Consider the following 19,406-nt stretch of genomic DNA (forward strand, 5'->3'; position numbering starts at 1 on the left):
ACGGGGGAGCCTGGTGGGCTGCCATCTATGGGGTCGCACAGAGTCGGACATGACTGAAGCGACTTAGCAGCAGCAGCAAGCAACTGAACAACAGAAATTCCCTGACTTGTGTCTCTTATGTTAGCAAACCAGCTGTGCTTAGTTACTCAGTCGTGTCCGATTCTTTGGAACCCCATGGACTCTAGCCCGCCAGACTCCCCTGTCCATAGGGCTTGCCTAGGCAAGAACACTGGTGGGTTGCCATGCCCTCCTCCAGGGGATCTTCTTGACCCAGGGATAGAATCCAGGTCTCCTGCATTGCAGGCAGATTCTTTACCATCTGAGCCACCAGTGAAACTAACAAGTTAGGTCCTGTCATGTGATTATTAAGACTCCCTCCCTGCATCCCTCAGTTAGCATCTCTATGACTGTCTGTCACCCCTCACCTAGGCTCCAAGCTCAATACAGGGATACTATTGCCTCCATTAACTGTTTTGTGAGCAGAGGCTACCAAGACTTGAGCAATTCCAAAAATAAAGCCTTCCCAATGTCACATGGGCTTTCATCTGAAAAGTGTTTTTAAATACCAGACTGTTACAGGACGGTGAGCTCTGCTCAGTTCTAGGCTCTAATAAAGGACAGGATGAAAGGGGTGTGTTCTCTGAGGTGATGCAGGTCTTTTCCTCTTTCCAGGTTTCAGTCAGAGAATAAATCACTTGCTTTCTAAGTCTTAGGTGAGTCAGAATTTCTTATTATTATTATTGGCATTGTATGCTGATAGACTGTAGATCCGGATGAAAACTCTGCTCAGTACCTGGTTTCGCTTCACTGCAGCTCCTGGCTAAGACAATGGTGGCTTTAACCTGAGTGGATGCACTGGGATGTGACTTACTCACTCAGAGATGTGGAGAGTTAATGCTTACATTTGTTATGTACACCAGAGGTAAAACTGGGCTTGACTGTAAACATTTCATAAAAGAAAAAACCATGATGAATCACACTTAAGTGACTTTGTTGGAAGCACAGGCTGGTAGCAGAGCTCTGATGAAAAACCAAGTTTCCTGTGTATTGGCCAAATGACAGGAAGGAGGGTGGACAGAACAAGCAGTCTGAGAAGTGTGGTTGAAGATTCTTGAAGGCACACACTTCTGGTTATTACATACGTAAGTTCTGAGGACATAAGGTACAGCAGGGTGACTATAGCTGACAATACCGAGTTGAAAGTTGCAGAGAGAGTAAATCTCAAGAATTCTCAGGCTTCCCTGGTGACTCAGTAGTAAAGAATCTGACTGGCAATGCAGGAGACATGGGTTCTATCTCTGGTCCACGAAGATCACCCATGCCTTGGGGCAACTAAGCCTATGCACCACAACTACTGAGCCTGTGCTCTAGAGCCCGGGAACCACAACTCCTGAAGCCCAGGGCCTGTGCTCTGCAACAAGAGAAGCCACTCCAGTGAGACTAGAGAGTAGTCCCTGCTCTTCCCAACTAAAGAAAAGCCCATGCAGCAACAAAGGCCCACCACAGCCAAAAATAAATAATTTCCAAAAGTTCCTTTAAAATAGGATTACATTAAAAACTTCTCATCACACACACACACACACTGTAACCATGTAAGGAATGGATGTTGACTAAATTTATTGTGGTGATCATTTTATAAGATATATATGACACTGGTATGCTGTACATCTGAAACCAATACAATGTTATGTATCAATTTTATCTCAATAAAACAGGAAAAATCAGTCTGATTAGATGACTAATAAAATTAGATTATTTTTCCTTCTGAGGTTTTCAACAAATTTAAATATATGAGTGAGAGAAAGGAAAGTTCTTGAAATTTTCCAAACGTGTTTTACTTAGTTGAGTAATCCAGGCTTTTACTTTTTGGGCCATTGGCTTCCCAACACTACAGTGTTCCTACTTGTCTCCCAGATCCCTACCCTCAAGACGCTGTGAAATTTCCTCTTGGAAAGCCTTGGAAAACCATTCTACGTAGATCCACTTCAAATCCCTGGTTTCACTTCCTAAGTCCTCACAAGTTATACCCGCATAAACCTCAAGTAGTGATATTTTGCTGGCTCTAAGGTGAGAGAGCAGGCGTGTTGCCTTGTCATATAAACTTTTGTTTGTTTGCCTCCGTCACCTCTCAGCGCTTAAGTCCCTAAAGAATCCACACCAGTTCTGCCCAAACCAGCTTTGGCTATGCCTTTCTCATCGCCAAGGTGGAGTTCAGAACAACCACCTGACAATAACAGGGCATGGCCTCAGCAGGCAGCCAGCCACTCTGCTCAAGCCTCGACTCCTTCTGAATAGCACAGAGAGGAAGCACCAGGATGACCGCCAGAGAAACACACTAGGGGATTTACTTAGTTGATACCAGTTTCTAGGCGACCATGAGAATCATGGTGATGGTGACAACGCAGCATCTGGCAGGTGCTAGGAATTATGTCAGATCCACCTGTCACCCTGACTTCTCTCATCCACCCACGAGCTGCTGCTGCTGCTGCTGCTGCTGCTAAGTTGCTGCAGTCGTGTCCGACTCTGTGCGACCCCACAGACGGCAGCCCACCAGGCTCCCCCATCCCTGGGATTCTCCAGGGAAGAACACTGGAGTGGGTTGCCATTGCCTTCTCCAATGCATGAAAGTGAAAAGTGAAAGTGAAGTCGCTCAGTTGTGTCCGACTCTTCGCGACCCCATGGACTGCAGCCCACCAGGCTCCTCCGTCCATGGGATTTTCCAGGCAAGAGTACTGGAGTGGGTTGCCATTGCCTTCTCCCACCCATGAGCTAGGCTCTTGCAAATGAGGAAAAAAGGAGAGGGACTGACTGGCCTTCCAACACTAAAGAGGTGGAATCAGGATTCGAATTCAGATCAGCCTGGATGAAAAGCTGCTTTGTTTTCAGCTTTATCTCTTCTTGCCCATTAAATCTCCAAAGTCGAGATTATGGGAGCTAATGAATTCTGAAAGGCTGGAGAGTCTTGATTTTTTGGAAAAGAGTTTCTTGAGAAGTTAATTGCCTGTGACTCCTAGTGACAGATGCTATATAAATGGAGAGACGCAGAGATAATGAAAGCGCATACTCTGAGGCTTAGTCTGACCGCTAAGAGTCAACCTGACGCTCCTCTCCACAAACTGCTTGGGTGAAGTGGGAGCAGCAACCATATAAGTGAATAATGATGTGTCCTTAGATAGCCCAAGGCAGAAGGCTAAGAATAAACGTCTACTCAGCAGACTGTAGGGCTTTCATCTGCTGAGCGGTACAAAGGACAGAACAAAATCCATTATTATCAGTTCAGAGGTTGGCAAGATGACCCTGAGAAACATACAGGATCCTACATTCTTTTTGAGCTACCATATTAATATTTTTCATCCATTCATCTATCCATTCCTTTTATTCATATACTTATTCATTAAAAAAAAAAACACTTACTGTCTACTGCGTATAAAGGAGACTTTCTAGACATGGGGATATATGTGTATTTGTATGTGTGCGTGTGTAGATAAGACACAGTAATGCCTGTAAGGAACTTAAAGGATAGTAAAGTGCATCTTTTTTCCTTTCTTTCTTTTTTTTGGCCACTCCCTATGGCTTGTGAGATCTTAGTTCTCTGACCAGGGGATTGAATCTGGACCCTCAGCAGTGAAAGCAGTCCTAACTGTTGGTCCTCCAGTGAATTCCTAAATTCTTCAACTTAAAAAAGAATTCCTGTATCCTTCACCCCTACTCATCATAAAAATACACATTTTATATCAAGGTCTGGTAGATATACACACAACTGAAAGTTTCATAAAACAACATGTACCCTTAAAACCTATAATGTTCTGACATTTTCTATTCTATTCTAATTCTAATACTCTTATTTAATGAAGCCAGTTTGCTTGAGATAATGATATGGTGGTTCAGATAGAGATTTATAGGTACATATATCCACATCTGTATAATTGTGTGGAGTCAGGGAAGAAATCAAATAACCTTTCCAGATGATGAGGCATTTGAGTTGGGCCTTGAAAGATGAAGGCAGGATGAAGAGCTGAGGGCATTCCAGGAAGAGGGGCCAGTGGGCTACACACATGCTGACCGGCAAGCACATCCTTTCTATCCCCCACCCACGCTAGACCACTCACTCCTGAAGGTGTCACTGACTTTTAGCATCTGTCCTCTGGTCCTCCATCATCCTCACCTGAACACCTGCTCTCCTTTGACTCCACCTATACAAATCATCAGTTCAGTTGCTCAGTTCAGTTCAGTTCAGTCACTCAGTCGTGTCCGACTCTTTGCGACCCCATGAATCACAGCACACCAGGCCTCCCTGTCCATCACCAACTCCCGGAGTTTACTCAGACTCATGTCCATCGAGTCAGTGATGCCATCCAGCCATCTCATCCTCTGTCGTTCCCTTCTCCTCCTGCCCCCAATACCTCCCAGCATCAGAATCTTTTCCAATGAGTCAACTCTTCGCATGAGGTGGCCAAAGTACTGGAGTTTCAGCTTTAGCACCATTCCTTCCAAAGAAATCCCAGGGCTGATCTCCTTCAGAATGGACTGGTTGGATCTCCTCACAGTCCAAGGGACTCTCAAGAGTCTTCTCCAACACCACAGTTCAAAAGCATCAATTCTTTGGCGCTCAGCCTTCTTCACAGTCCAACTCTCACATCCATACATGACCACAGGAAAAACCATAGCCTTGACTAGACGGACCTTTGTTGGCAAAGTAATGTCTCTGCTTTTGAATATGCTATCTAGGTTGGTCATAACTTTCCTTCCAAGGAGTAAGCGTCTTTTAATTTCATGGCTGCAGTCACCATCTGCAGTGATTTTGGTGCCCCCCAAAATAAAGTCTGACACTGTTTCTACTGTTTCCCCATCTATTTCCCATGAAGTGATGGGACCAGATGCCATAATCTTCGTTTTCTGAATGTTGAGCTTTAAGCCTGTCCAACTCTTTGCGGCCCCATGGACTGCAGCACACCAGGCCTCCCTGTCCATCACCAACTCCCGGAGTTTACTCAAACCCATGTCCATCGAGTTGGTGATGCCATCCAACCATCTCATCCTCTGTCGTCCCTGTCTCCTCCTGCCTTCAATCTTTCCCAGCATCAGGGTCTTTTCCAATGAGTCAGTTCTTCCCATCAGGTGGCCAAAGGATTGGGGTTTCAGCTTTAGCATCAGTCCTTCCAATGAATATTCAGGACTGATTTCCTTTAGGATGGACTGGTTGGATCTCCTTGTAGTCCAAGGGACTCTCAAGGGTCTTCTCCAACACCACAGTTCAAGGGCTTCAATTCTTTGGCACTCAGCTTTCTTTATAGTCCAACTCTTACATCCATACATGACTATTGGAAAAACCATAGCTTTGACTAGACAGTCCCCTCACTCTTCCTTTTATTCATCTTGGGGTCACCCCATCTTGCCATGGGAATGTTTGCTTGTATAGGAACCTCACAATGCAAAGACCCACCCTGTCCTTATCTGCATGAAAGGCAAATCAAGAATTCTGTAGAGGGCCCTGGCAGGATAATAGACCAAGATAATGCAAAAGTTCATAGGCTATAAACATTTGAAAATGGTGAGTGGAATATAGGACTTTTTAAAGTGAAGAAATGAGTCCACAAGAAAGGAAAAGGGAAATGAAAAGCAGAAAGATAGGAGGTGATACAGTGGATGCACAGGGGGAGGACTACTGGTCTCATTATGCTGGAGGCTTTTTGTTGTTGTCCATTTGGGGACAGGAAACAAAGCTGTGAACCTTGAGAGGTGGGGCACTGGAGATAAGATGCCCACATAAAGTGTGGTCCTAAACAATGAAACAGTGGGCTAGGGACAAATCTATGTACTGGCACAAGAAGATGAAAAGATATTCCAATGGCCCCTGCCTCAGTTCTAGGTAAATACAACAAAATCCTCCCCAAGAATTTTAAACCACAGTCTTCAGTCTTATAAGAGTTTGGAGCTTATATTTGTATCACCTTCCAGGTACAGAAATTCCCAAACCAAGAAATTAATATAATATTTGGCCCAAGACACTGAAGAGAGGACACAAACAAAAATGCATGTTTAAGGTGGTCAAAGAGACACAACAGAAGTTCTAAACATAAGGAACCCCTCAAATTAAAAAAATCCTCACCTAAATAGATTTTAAAACATACTTCTAGAAATAAAACATTATATCACCAAAATTATAACTCTCATTGCACACATTATACAACAGATTAGACACTGCCCAAGAGTTGTCATGGTTTAGCTGCTAAGTCATGTCTGATTCTTTGGTGACCCCATGGACTATAGCCCACCAGGCTCCTCTGTCCATGAAATTTCTCGAGCAACAATATTGGAGTAGATTACTATTTCCTTCTCCAGAGTATCTTCTCAACCCAGGGACTGAACCTGTGTCTCCTGCATTGAAAGGTGGATTCTTTACCACTGAGCCACCAGGGAAGTCCTATAGCCCAAGAGAGGATTAATAAATTGAAGATTAGACTTGAGGAATTGACTCAGAATACAGCAGCAAGATAGAGGGGTAGAAACAATTAAAGAAGGGTAAAAAGACAGGTAATAGAGCAATGTGTATCTAATATGAATGCTAGGAAAAAAAGAGGAAAAGTGGAGAAGTGGTAATCTTCAAATAATTAATGGCTAAGAATTTTCCAAAACTGATGAAAAAACATGAATCTTAAATTTAAGAAGCGTAAGAGTCTCAAACAGGAAAATAGAAATAAATCCACATCTCAGCACAGACTGTGGGGAAACTGCAGAAAGCTATAGACAAAGCAAAAAAAAAAAAAAACAAAAAAAAAAACATAAAAGCAGACAAAGAAAAAAGTAAATAATCCACAAACAAATAACAAATCAACCAGACAGCAGTGCTAGAGGCAACATGGTGAAACTTATTGGCAAAAGTCTGGAAGGAGGATAAATGTGAAACTAGAATTCTATTCTCAGCTGAAATATCACTGCTCATTCAGGGGAAAATCCAAGCATGTGAGATAAACTAAACCAAGTGATTTACCCACCACTGATTATAACTTAAAGAACTATAAAAAGATACACTTTGGGAAAGATAGATTTGAAACCAGAGGAAAGGAGAAGGAGGCGAGAGGGACAGCAGCTGCTACGCTGTTTTCTGTACTTTCTGTTTTGAGATAAAAATATAAAAAAGTTACAGATGACCTAATTGACCTTGTTTAAAACACTGCTTGGGAAAAGTGAAATAATAGTTAGACCAGCCAGGAGCAAATGCTATCAAATGACTCATAAAGCAACAGAAACGGAGTAAAATTATTGATATTAATGAATATGACCTGAGCATCTTTTAGGTATGAAGAACAACATTGCTAAACTGGTGAAACATCTTTAACAAGAAAAAAATCTAATATTTTATCTTGGTGGAACATCTTTGTTTCCTGTCCTTTCCCCCCCATTTAAGTTAGCTATCTGGACATCAGTAATTCATAAGTACAACTTTAATTTAACATTGTATATAACTGATCTCATGCAGCCTAACTGATGTGGAATTCTGAAGGTTTCAGTCTTTAAAAAAAAAAACAGAAATACAGATTCCTGAGTAGCCCCATAAACAATAAATCAATAATTCCAAATTTTTTAAAATTACCTTTGCTACCCCCATACAAGTTTTAATTATATTAGAGATACGACAATACAACTTTGTGATATGATACAATTCCACATGAATCCAAACTTTAAAGGATTCAGCATCTTTCTAAATAAAGTCAACTTCTGTAAGAAAAATACTAGGGGACATTTATTCAGAATTGACTTTAAACATAATACTCATATATCAAAAATAACACCTCTTCTTGCTAGGGCTCTAGAACAAAATGACAAACACACATTCAAATTAGACTCAGGTAACAAGCCACAGCATCTACTCACATTTATTGTCCAATAAGTAAACATATTCAAGGGCAAAAATTACTAAGCACTTTTCAACAGATAAGAGAAGAAAATGGCACAGAAGCTTATACCTCTGCCAAAAAATACAAGAGGATTAGTCTCATTTTATAAAAAGCAACAATACTGAAAATCGATTGAACACATTTCTTTAGCTAAAAACACAATGTCCATCTACTTGTCCATCAGCATCTAGTAAACTCTCTCACCCTGGGCACACAGTGAAGATTTGCTGATGAAGACAGCTTACACTATTTTTCATTTTTCTTGTTTGGGGCCCTTTAAATTGTCTCAGAGAAAGGAACGGAAATGTCTACCTCTAATTAAAAGCACGCTGTGGAACATGTTAGTTTCTCAGACATAATGTTTATTCCAAGAAGAAAAATGTTATGCAAACACATTCCAAACGAAGTAAACTGAAGATGAAAAAGTTAAACCCAATCTAATTTACTTCCTGAATCCTTAAACAAAAGTACCTAAACTATTATTTTAGAATCAGGGATGTTCACAGTCCAGCCTTCTAAGTACCTCTATTCAACTACAGTACAACTTCCTTGTGCCTCACGCTAAGTCGTTTCAGTCATGTTTGGCTCTTTGCGACCCCATGGACTGTACCCGCCAGCCTCCCCTGGCCATGGGATTCTCCAAGCAAGAATACTGGAGTGGGTTGCCATTTCCTACTCCGTGGGATCTTTCCAAACCAGGGATCGAACCCAGGTCTCTTATGTCTCCTGCATTGGCAGGCAGGTTCTTTACCACTAGCGCCACTTGGGAAGGTGTAACTTACTAGTTTCTTGGAAAAAATGTACCATGATACACAATTTCAGAGAGCCCTGATGTGTTTTGGCACGTTTCCACTGTCAATGAGTGAAAGGATTCTTCCTTGCGCCTTTCCCCTCTCTCCTTCTTACACTCTCCTGGGGTCTTTGGAGTCCAGGTAGCTCCCCACCCTCCATCTTGGGGAGGTGGCCTGGCTCCCCCAGACACCTCCCACAGAGCTCAGAGGCTTCCAGGGATCAGCACTGTTTTGAGCAATAGGAATGAAGGTACATGATTCTTTGGACCCCATTTATAGGAAAGCCCTCTGTTGCTTTAAGTAATACTTTACTTAAGTCTCTTAAGTAAAGATACCATACAAGGTATCTTCCTATGAAGATGCCCATGCAAAGACTGGCAGAGTGTAGAATGGTTCTGAGGTGGGCTCTGAAGAGACCCAGCTTGAATTCAAATAAAAACTGTGTGACCTTGGATGATCACTTTTGCCTCTCTGTGCCAGCTTTCCCCATCTGTAAACAGGTACACAAATACTCTCTACCTAGGGTCATTGTGAAGATTAAAGGATATATAATACATTAAGCATGGTGCTTGGCACACAGTTAAGCACTCCAGAAATATTAGCTATTATTAGTAGTAAAAGCACTAGAAACACAAACACATGGGTGAATGGGGAAAAGCTAGAGTACTAAGGTTTATTATAAATGATTTAAACTGTAAAGCCAAGAAAACATTTTCCTTAATAGGAAGTTGAAATTCATTGATCCAATAAAAACGTTTAAAGGCAAAGTTTGTAACTTTTGGGTTACAAATATTCAAAGCATTTAAATATCCTTGGATTTTGATTTCCAAATGTTAAATTGTGATTCTTATAAAGGTTATTATTATTTTTGGTAAGAGTTTTTGGGTTTTTTTTGGCTGCCTCACATGGCACATATGATCTAAGTTTCCTGACCAGGGATTGAACCCACACCTGCTGCATTGGAAGCTCAGAGTCTTCACCACTGGACTGCCAGGGAAGTCCATCATGAAGATCATTTTGAAAAGATGATGCTGAGTATCATAAGTTTTTCAAGAGACTTAGGCTATGGGCTCCTACAGTCCACAGGGTTGCAAAGAGTCGGATATAACTGAAGTGACCGAGCACGCATAAGCTATGGGCTCAATATTACATTTAATTATTTTAAGCTATGATGCCTTCAAGCCAACCTCAGACCTCTTCTCCTGTCCCAATCTCTTCACAGGAGGTACAAAGCCAAGCTTCACAGAAAGAGCTGCGTCACTCTGAATTCCTTTCCTTTCTCTTATTGTGAGTGGCCCACCAAGGTCAGGAGACAAGTAATCTGAATCTTCCAATTGGACTTTTTTCCTTTCCACTATCCTTTTGAGATTTAGCACTCTGTCTTTAGAGCTCTTGTTAAAGTAATTAACATAAGCGTGAAGCACAAGCCTTATTTTGCAGCAGAATCATTTGCAAAGAAGATACTGACTACTGACTTGAAGGGCATTAATCAACTTAATCAACAATTTCCTGTCTTCCAATTTTCAGGTAACAGAATGGTACTTATGAACGACTCAAAAAACTTCCTTGGATTATATGTCATGGAGACCATCTGTCTCTCTGTTCTCAGACTAGGAGCTCTGGCAACTCTTTGAAGAATGATGATTTTTTTTGTCTTTTACTTTAAAGATAGGACAAAAGATTTTGACAAAAGTACACAGACACAGCAGAGACTATGAACACAATTTTTCTACAATTTTAATACTTCTTAATGTTAAATTAAGCTTATCTGTCCTAAACCCAGTGGTGAAGTGTGCTGCTGAATTCTATCTCCTAATTATTTTAAGGTCCTTGTGCCTCAATTATCTTAAATCAGGAAACGTAAATATTATATTTTAAAACTATGGATGGAGGTTCATGACATTGTACAGCAGGCAGGGATCAAGACCATCCCCAAGGAAAAGAAATGCAAAAAGGCAAAATGGTTGTCTGACAAGGCCTTACAAATAGCTGTGAATAGAAGAGAAGTAAAAGGCAAAGGAGAAAAGGAAAGATACCCATCTGAATGCAGAGTTCCAAAGAACAGCAAGGAGAGATAAGAAAGCCTTCCTTAGTGATCAATGCAAAGAAATAGAGGAAAACAATAGAATGGTAAAGTCTAGAGATCTCTTCAAGAAAATTAGAGATACTAAGGGTACATTTTATGCAAAGATGGGCACGATAAAGGACAGAAATGGTATGGACCTAACAGAAACAGAAGATATTAAGAAGAGGTGGCAAGAATAAACAGAAGAACTATACAAAAAAGATCTTCACGACCCAGATAATCACGATGGTGTGATAACCCACCTAGAGCCAGACATCCTGGAATGTGAAGTCAAGTGGGCCTTAGGAACCATCACTTGAACAAAGCTAGTGGAGGTGATGGAATTCCAGTTGGAGCTATTTCAAATCCTAAAAGATGATGCTGTGCAAGTGCTGCACTCAATATGCCAGCAAATTTGGCAAACTCAGCAGTGGCCACTGGACTGGAAAAAGGTCAGTTTTCATTCCAATCCCAAAGAAAGGCAATGCCAAAGAATGCTCAAACTAACAATTGCACTGATCTCACACACTAGCAAAGTAATGCTCAAAATTCTCCAAGCCAGGCTTCAATAGTATGTGAACCGTGAACTTTCAGATGTTCAAGCTGGATTTAGAAAAGGCAGAGGAACCAGAGATCAAATTGCCAGCATCCACTTGATCATCAAAAAAGCAAGAGAGTTCCAGAAAAACATCTGCTGCTTCTGCTGCTGCTGTTAAGTTGCTTCAGTCGTGTCCGAATCTGTGTGGCCCCATAGATGGCAGCCCACCAGGCTCCGCCGTCCCTGGGATTCTCCAGGCAAGAATACCGGAGTGGGTTGCCATTTCCTTCTCCAATGCATGAAAGAGAAAAGTGAAAGTGAAGTCGCTCAGTCGTGTCTGACTCTTAGCTACCCCATGGACTAGAGCCTACCAGGCTCCTCCGTCCATGGATTTTCCAGGCAAGAGTACTGGAGTGGGGTGTCATTGCCTTCTCCGAGAAAAACATCTACTTCTGCTTTATTGACTGTGCCAAAGCCTTTGACTGTGTAGATCACAACAAACTCTGGAAAATTCTTAAAGAAATGGGGATACCAGACCATCTGGCCTGCCTCTTAAGAAGTCTGTATGCAGGTCAGGAAGCAACAGTTAAAACTGGACATGGAACAACAGACTGGTTCCAAATTGGGAAAGGAGTACGTCAGGGCTGTATATTGTCACCTTGCTTATTTAACTTATATGCAGAGTACATCATGAGAAACGCTGGGCTGTATGAAGCACAAGCTAGAATCAGGATTGCCAGGAGAAATATCAATAACCTCAGATATGCAGATGACACCACCCTTATGGCAGAAAGCAGAGAGAAACTAAAGAGCCTCTTGATGAAAGTGAAAGAGGAGAGTGAAAAAGTTGGCTTAAAACACAACATTCAAAAAACTAAGATCACGGCATCCGGTCCCATCACTTCATGGCAAATAGATGGGGAAACAGTGGAAACAGTGTCAGACTTTATTTTTCTGGGCTCCTAGATCACTGCAGATGGTGATTGCAGCCATGAAATTAAAAGATGCTTGCTCCTTGGAAGAAAAGTTATGACCAACCTAGATAACATATTAAAAAGCAGAGACATTACTTTGCCAACAAAGGTCTGTCTAGTCAAGGCTATGATTTTTCCAGTGGTCATGTATGGATGTGAGAGTTGGACAAAGAAAGCTGAGCGCCAAAGAACTGATGCTTTTGAACTGTGGTGTTGGAGAAGCCTCTTGAGAGTCCCTTGGACTGCAAGGAGATCCAACCAGTCCATCCTAAAGGAGATCAGTCCTGAATATTCTTTGGAAGGACTGATGCTGAAGCTGAAACTCTAATACTTTGGCCACCTGATGGGAAGAACTGACTCATCGGAAAAGACCCAGATGCTGGGCAAGATTGAAGGCAGGAGTAGAAGGGGACGACAGAGGACAAGATGGTTGGATGGCATCACTGACACAATGGACATGAGTTTGAGTAAACTCTGGGAGTTGGTGATGGACAGAGAGGCCTGGTGTGCTGCAGTCCATGGGGTTGCAAATAGTTGGATATGACTGACCAACTGAACTGAAGTGACTGAAAAATTACCTATAGTATCAAAAAGGGCTTCCCAAGTGGCGCAGTGGTTAAAGAATCCACCTACTGATACAGGAGACAGGTTTGATCCCTGGGTCAGGAAGAACCCCTGGCAGACAAAATGGTAACCTGTTCCAACATTCTTGCCTGAAAAATCCCATGGACAGAGGAACCTGGTGGGTTACAATCCATGGGGTTGCAAAGAGTCAAATGTGACTGAGTACACACACACACACACACACACACACACGATGTCAAAAAACAAACTAGGGGGAAAACCATCCATCCTTCATCCCTTCTTGGAGCTGTAAAATCTATATTCGACATCAAGAAGGACTGAAAAGGACACAGGTCTTCTGTGTGTACTCACCAGGGGTTCTGCCATAATGATGCGAATCTTGCGCTCAGCCTGAGTGGTGAAGTTGACAAATAAACTCTTGAGGACATACTCTCCGGGTTTGCTGTCTGGGTCCACACTGATGGGTAACATGGTTGGGGGCCCTTTCTCCTTCTGTGTGCCAGACACAGGTGGAACTGGAGGCTTGATATAACCGTTGCCAACTGGAGAAGCTGAAAAATAGAATGGATATTTTGACTGGCTGAAAATAAATCAATATTCAGATTGGCAGTGTTAAGCCATAAATATAAAGATATGAATCACATGAAGAACACTGTATGCAATATTATAACCTGGCCTTACAGTGTCACAATTTAATTATTTTGATTACACAAGTGTGCATTATGTCATATTTGAATACATCAAAATACTACTGGTTACTATACTTAGGTAAATAGTGTTGCAAGGACATAATACAGCTGATAAATCCTAAAACATTTAGGATGTTTTTAGCTTCTTTTTTATGTTCCAGAAAAATGCTCTAAGAAAACACACAGTGGAAAACAAGTGATTTTCTTAACCTGGTTTTCCTAATGACCAGGAGCTGTCTTCTGTGCTTCATGCTAATAACAGAAAAGAGGCTAAGGTCATCCCTTCTGGAAGTTTCCAAGAGTCAATTTTCAGAAGCCCCGCTAGCTCTTGCTCCCAAAGGGGTTGTCCCTCTTGAAAGATAAAAGGCTCAGGAGTGCCCCCTCTATGCCATCCAAGGTGTGGCTTCTCCCTTTCACCATCCTTTGGTTCAAGTTGGGATGTCCCTCCTCATCCCTTCTAAAATTCACAGATTACCTGCTTGGCTGAGATTTTGAACAGAGGCCCATTATCAGAGTCACCAGTGAGTGGCCTCCTTCAGGATGCAACAGCTGGACCACTGTTTTAATTAGTCTAAGAAAAAAATCTATTCACAAATGAAATTTTTATGCCTCTCCACTTTTGAGTGGGGCTTCCCAGGTGGCACTAATGGTAAAGAATCCCCCTGCCAATGCAGGGCACAAGAGACACAGGTTCGATCCCCGGGTTGGGAGGATCTCCTTGGAGTAGGAAATGACAATGCACTCCAGTATGCTTGCCTGGAAAATCCCATGGACAGAGGGGCCTGGTGGGCTTTGGTTCATAGGGTCAGAAAGAGTCGGACATTACTAAAGCAACTTTAGCATGCTACTTCAGACTATTCTTTGTTCAATTCTAACACGCACTAATAGCCCCTTCCACCTAAGTACCTATAAAATTGCCAGTTATCAATATTCAAGGAAAGAAATATGAGAGTAGGTGGGCTTAGGAGGAAGGCATTAGGAATGCTGAAGATAGGACGATGATACAGTAAACATTTAAAAGGGAAGACTTCATAGTTTGGGGTTATTGGATACAGAGATTAAGGAAGGGAGTAAAGAAAGAAAGGCTGATTCCAGTTTAGATGCTGGTTTGGCTCTTAAGAGAAAGGTGAGATGTCATTGATAATAAGGGAGGGAAAAACTTCCCCGTGAAACCTGAAACATGCTTCTCAACACTACAAATAAATTCAAGGCCTCTCTTATCTTCTTTTTGTGAAAGTCACTCAGTTGCGTCCGACTCTTTGCGACCCCATGGACTACGCAGTCCATGCAATTCTCCAGGCCAGGATACTCGAGTTGGTGGCCTTTCCCTTCTCCAGGGGATCTTCCCAACCCAGGGATCAAACCCAAGTCTCCCACATTGCAGGCAGGTTCTTTACCAGCTGAGCCACAAGGGAAGCCCTATCTTCTTTTTAACTCAAGCCAAATTCAGGAAGCCAGGCAAAAATTTTACTAATTTCATGGAATTACCAACATGTTTTTACGTCATGTCGATTCTGTCATCTTTTCTAATGTCTCTTTCTCCATAATTCATGTAATCTCCCATACATCTGGAGGCTCCCTTACATCTGGAAGATCTTCACATATCTCAACCTCCATTAAACTTTAAGAATATGGCATCTCAAGTTATAAAAATAAATCTGTTGTATACGATTCCATTCTCTCTCCATTCTCACTAGCTCCATCCTAGTCTAGTCCTTGGAAACCTACAGTTAGATTATTACAGCAACCCCATTGCAGGTTAATTTCACTCATTTCACATACCAAACCCATCTTCCTTCAGCTTAACTGTAAGACTTTAAAATACTTATTCATTTTTACTGGAGGATAACTGCTTTGCAATATTGTGTTGGTTTCTGCCACATAGAGACATGAAGCAGCCATAGTTATACACAGGTCCCCTCCCTCTGAACCTCCTTCCCAGCTCCCACTCCTCTAGGTTGTCACAGAGCACAGGTTCAAGCTCCCTGTGGTCACACAGCAAATTCCCACTGGCTATCTATTTTACATATGGTAATGTGTATGTTTCCAGGCTATTCTCTCAATTTGCCCCGCCCTCTCCCCCCCCCACCCCCCCACCCCCCCCGCCGTGTCCACACATCTGTTCTGTGTCTGCATCTCCACTGCTGCCCTGCAAACAGGCTCATCAGTACCATCCTCCTAGATTTCATATATATGCATCAATGTGTGAAATTGTTTGTCCCTTTCTGACTTACTTCACTCAACATTTTCATCTGCTCTCAATTCTCATCAAAGGTAGGCCGCAGTTCTGGCTGTCCCAAGCTGTGGTGATGCCCCAGCTGGCCCAGGAGCACCTCGTTCTCAGCTGTGCCTTCCCGCTTTCCCTCTAGCTGCAGCTTTCTGCTTTTCCCTGCTCATCTCAGAACCACACCTACTTGCATCTCCATAAAACTTGTTCCACCAGGCCAGTCCTCAGTGGTGTGTATAACAAGGTTTAAACATTTAACTCTCAACTCTCTGGCCCTTGGACATTCCCACATGACTTATGGAAGACTTCAGAGATAGTTGACAAGTGAAAGCATTACCAATTGGTCACATGGTTTTGCTGAGGGTTGGCTCTGTAACCGAACCATATACTCCTAACAGGGCTGTAGCCTCCCAGATCTAACAGAGTTCTTTGCACAGATAATACTTAATAAATCTCCTTAAATAACTCAAATGACACCGTACTTTATTTCTGTATGTCTTGAAGTGATTCACAAGGAGGGAACTCTATGAGAAGAATCAGGGGCCAGAGTCTTTAAAGGAATAGTGTGAAGTATTTGCAATGAAGAGTCATTATCAAATGGCCCTGCTAGCAGATCATTAGAAGGTGCTATTAATTCTAAAGAGCATATTCAAAGATCAAGTGATACAAATGAAGGCCTGGCTATTCCTCTACTGTGTTACCTCCTACTCCAAGTAGAAGAACTTGGTGGAAGGAGGAGGACTCCCAGGCCCAAAGCACAGAAGGACAAGGAATCTCCATGAGATTTCATTCTAACGCAGTGGTCCCCAACGTTTCTGGCAACAGGGTCCGGTTTGGTGGAAGACAATTTTTCCACGGACCAGGGGGGGGATATGAGGGGGTGGTTCTGGGATGATTCAAATGCATTACATTTATTGTGCACTTTGTTTCTCTTACCATTACATCAGCTCCACCTCAGATCATCAGGCATTGGGTCCCAGAGGTTGGGGACCCCTGTTTTAAAGTATCAGTGGCACTGTGCCATAGGACTGAGACTGAAATAGAAACTGAAAGACTCAAAGTGGAGGACTTTTTATTCCCTTTAGTTGTCCACAGAACTTAACCTTTTTCTAGAAGACAGCAATAATAAGCTTGATGGGATATGCAACTGCAAGACCAGATCCATCATTATAAGACTCTAGGGGCCTGAGAATCCTGACTATAGTGAGAGGATTTTCTTAACAGTGACCTCTGGCAGTCCTCCTGCAAAGCTGCATTTTGAACCAGAAGGGCTGAAATGCAGATACCAGAATGTCTCCCAGACAACTTGTGCATTTAAAAAAGGCCAAAGAACCAATTCACTGCTATCATAAAAAACAGTATCCGCCTGTCCTTCAAAGCCAGACATCCTGTGACTACAAAAGTCTGTGTACAGCCTTAGCAGGCTGGAACTATCCTAGCTCAGCAATGCCCTGTGCCAGAGCTGAAAGTGATTCAAGGAGAGCCGCCCATTGTTCTGGCCGCAAACAGATCAGCTGGGCAGACGGAGATGCAGGGAGAGGCACTGAGGTAGGTGTAGGTGTCCTTGATCTCGATCCACTCACACCTTTTAGTAACCCCTCCCAGAGCATGCTCAGTCACTCAGTCGTGTCTGATTCTTTTGCAACCCTATGGACTGTAGCCAGCCAGGCTCCTCTGTAAATGTGATTCTTCAGGTAAGTGGGTTGCTGTGCCCTCCTCCAGGGGATCTTCCTGACCCAGGGATCAAACCTGCACTGCAGGCAAATTCTCCACCGCTGAGCCACCAGGAAGCCCATTTTACTCTTCATCCTATCATAATTAATTCATAAATGATTCTAGTTTTTTGTTAAGATAATTTTCAGGGCACCTCTCAGCGACTCAGTTATTTGGTAATGACACAGTTGAGAAGCAGAAACTACATGTTCCTGACAGTCAAAACTGAGTTACACAGTTCATACTAAACATGAAACCAGGACCATTGAGAAAAAATCATTACAACCTCCCTCAGCACTGACTTGATCTTAATCTACACACAATTAAAAATCAATGGTCTAGTTTCTAAGTTCACAATAGTCTGGAAACAGAAAGTACAAGGGAAAGGTACAAAATCTATAGGTAGAAACACTAACAAAAAAAAGAAAAAGAAGGCAAAACTCTCAAAAGCCACCAGAACTTAAAAATGCAGCTGCCTGCTCATATATATGCAATATAGAAAACTGGTACTGGTGAACCTGTATGCAGGGCAGGAATAGAGATGCAGATGAAGAAAATGGACTTTTGGACACAGTAGGGGGAGGAGAGGGCGGGACAAACTGAGAGTAGCACTGACAAATATACACTACTATGTGGAAAAGAGACAGCCAGTGGCAACCTGCTATAAGGCACAGGGAGCTCAGCTCAGAGCTCTGTGAAGACCTAGAGAGGTGAGATGGGGTGGGGTGGAAGTGGGGCGCAAGAGGGAGGGGATATATGTATACAGACAGCTGCTTCATGGGCTTCCCTGGTGGCTCAGCTGGTAAAGAATCTGCCCGCAATGCAGGAGACCTGGGTTCAATCCCTGGGTTGGGAAGACCCTCTGGAGAAGGGAAAGGCTACCCACTCCAGTATTCTGGCCTGGAGAATTGCATGAACTGCATAGTCCATGGGGGTCGCAGAGTCAGACATGACTGAGCAACTTTCACTTTCACAGCTGGTTCACGTTGTACAACAGAAACAAACACAACATTGTAAAGCAATTATCCTCCAATTAAGAAAAAAAATGCAATTGCTTGAAGCTGTTTGGTACAGGGACACAGAATACAACATTCCCACAGGCTTGGGGGCAAGGATATCACCATCCTGCAGTCTGTCGCAATTAATGTTTGTGATGATGACCCAGAGTCCCTTGGAAAGGTTAAAATAAGTTAAACTTCTAGTCCTGTATTTGAGAAGGTGGGAAAGAAGAACGATATAAATTTCCAAAAGTTTTCCATGTCAAAAGGAAAAAAAACTAGAAAGAGGTTTTGGTGTATTAAGGGGTAAACTCTGCTCTTGAGAATTAAATCTATTTCTTCATAGGTCTGATTTTTAAAGGATTTTTCATTCATATAAACCAACCACCAGTTCAGTAACAGCCACATTTGGGCCCCATCCTCCAGCTCTGCAAACTCAGGCAGTTACAGTCTGCCTCCTGGCTCCACATCTGTGGATTCCACCAACCCTGAAAGGCAAATATTAAAAAAAAAACAAAGAGTTCCAGGAAAATTTGAATTTGCCATGGGCTGGCAACTATTTACACAGTATTTACACTGACTGTATTTACAACTACTTATATAGCATTTGCATTGTATTTGGTCTTATTAATAATTGAGAGATGGTTTCAAGCATGTGGGAGGAAGTGTGTAGGTTATATGTAAATACTATGCCATTTTATATAAGGGACCTGAGAATCCATGGATTTTGGAATCTGCAGGGCTCCTGGAACCAGTCTTCTGTGGGATATTGAAGGACAACCCTACAGTCTGAGTCTATTCCTCTCCACTGCTTTCTATCCAGCCAGGCAAGCAAGCCTGTCCTCACTTCAGGGTCTGGTCACTACCCTCTTCTCCTCTGGCTGGGTCTGGGCTCTGCCCCACAGTCCACCCAGTTGGGGTAGGGAGT

At 42.5% G+C, this 19,406-nt stretch overlaps 1 protein-coding gene across 17 annotated transcripts in view; it reads right to left on the reverse strand.

Moving 5' to 3' along the window:
* FRY (FRY microtubule binding protein) overlaps positions 1 to 19,406 on the reverse strand; it is a 428,392-nt gene that overhangs the window by 186,460 nt on the left and 222,526 nt on the right. For all 17 annotated transcript variants that reach the window (XM_055542409.1, XM_055542410.1, XM_055542407.1 and 14 more), the window contains one exon: positions 13,203 to 13,402. In XM_055542409.1, the coding sequence (XP_055398384.1) occupies positions 13,203 to 13,322 (120 nt within the window). In that variant the 5' untranslated portion in view covers positions 13,323 to 13,402. The remainder of the gene's footprint in view (positions 1 to 13,202; positions 13,403 to 19,406) is intronic.

Source organism: Bubalus kerabau, chromosome 12 (assembly GCF_029407905.1).
Source record: "Bubalus kerabau isolate K-KA32 ecotype Philippines breed swamp buffalo chromosome 12, PCC_UOA_SB_1v2, whole genome shotgun sequence".
Taxonomy (NCBI): domain Eukaryota; kingdom Metazoa; phylum Chordata; class Mammalia; order Artiodactyla; family Bovidae; genus Bubalus; species Bubalus kerabau.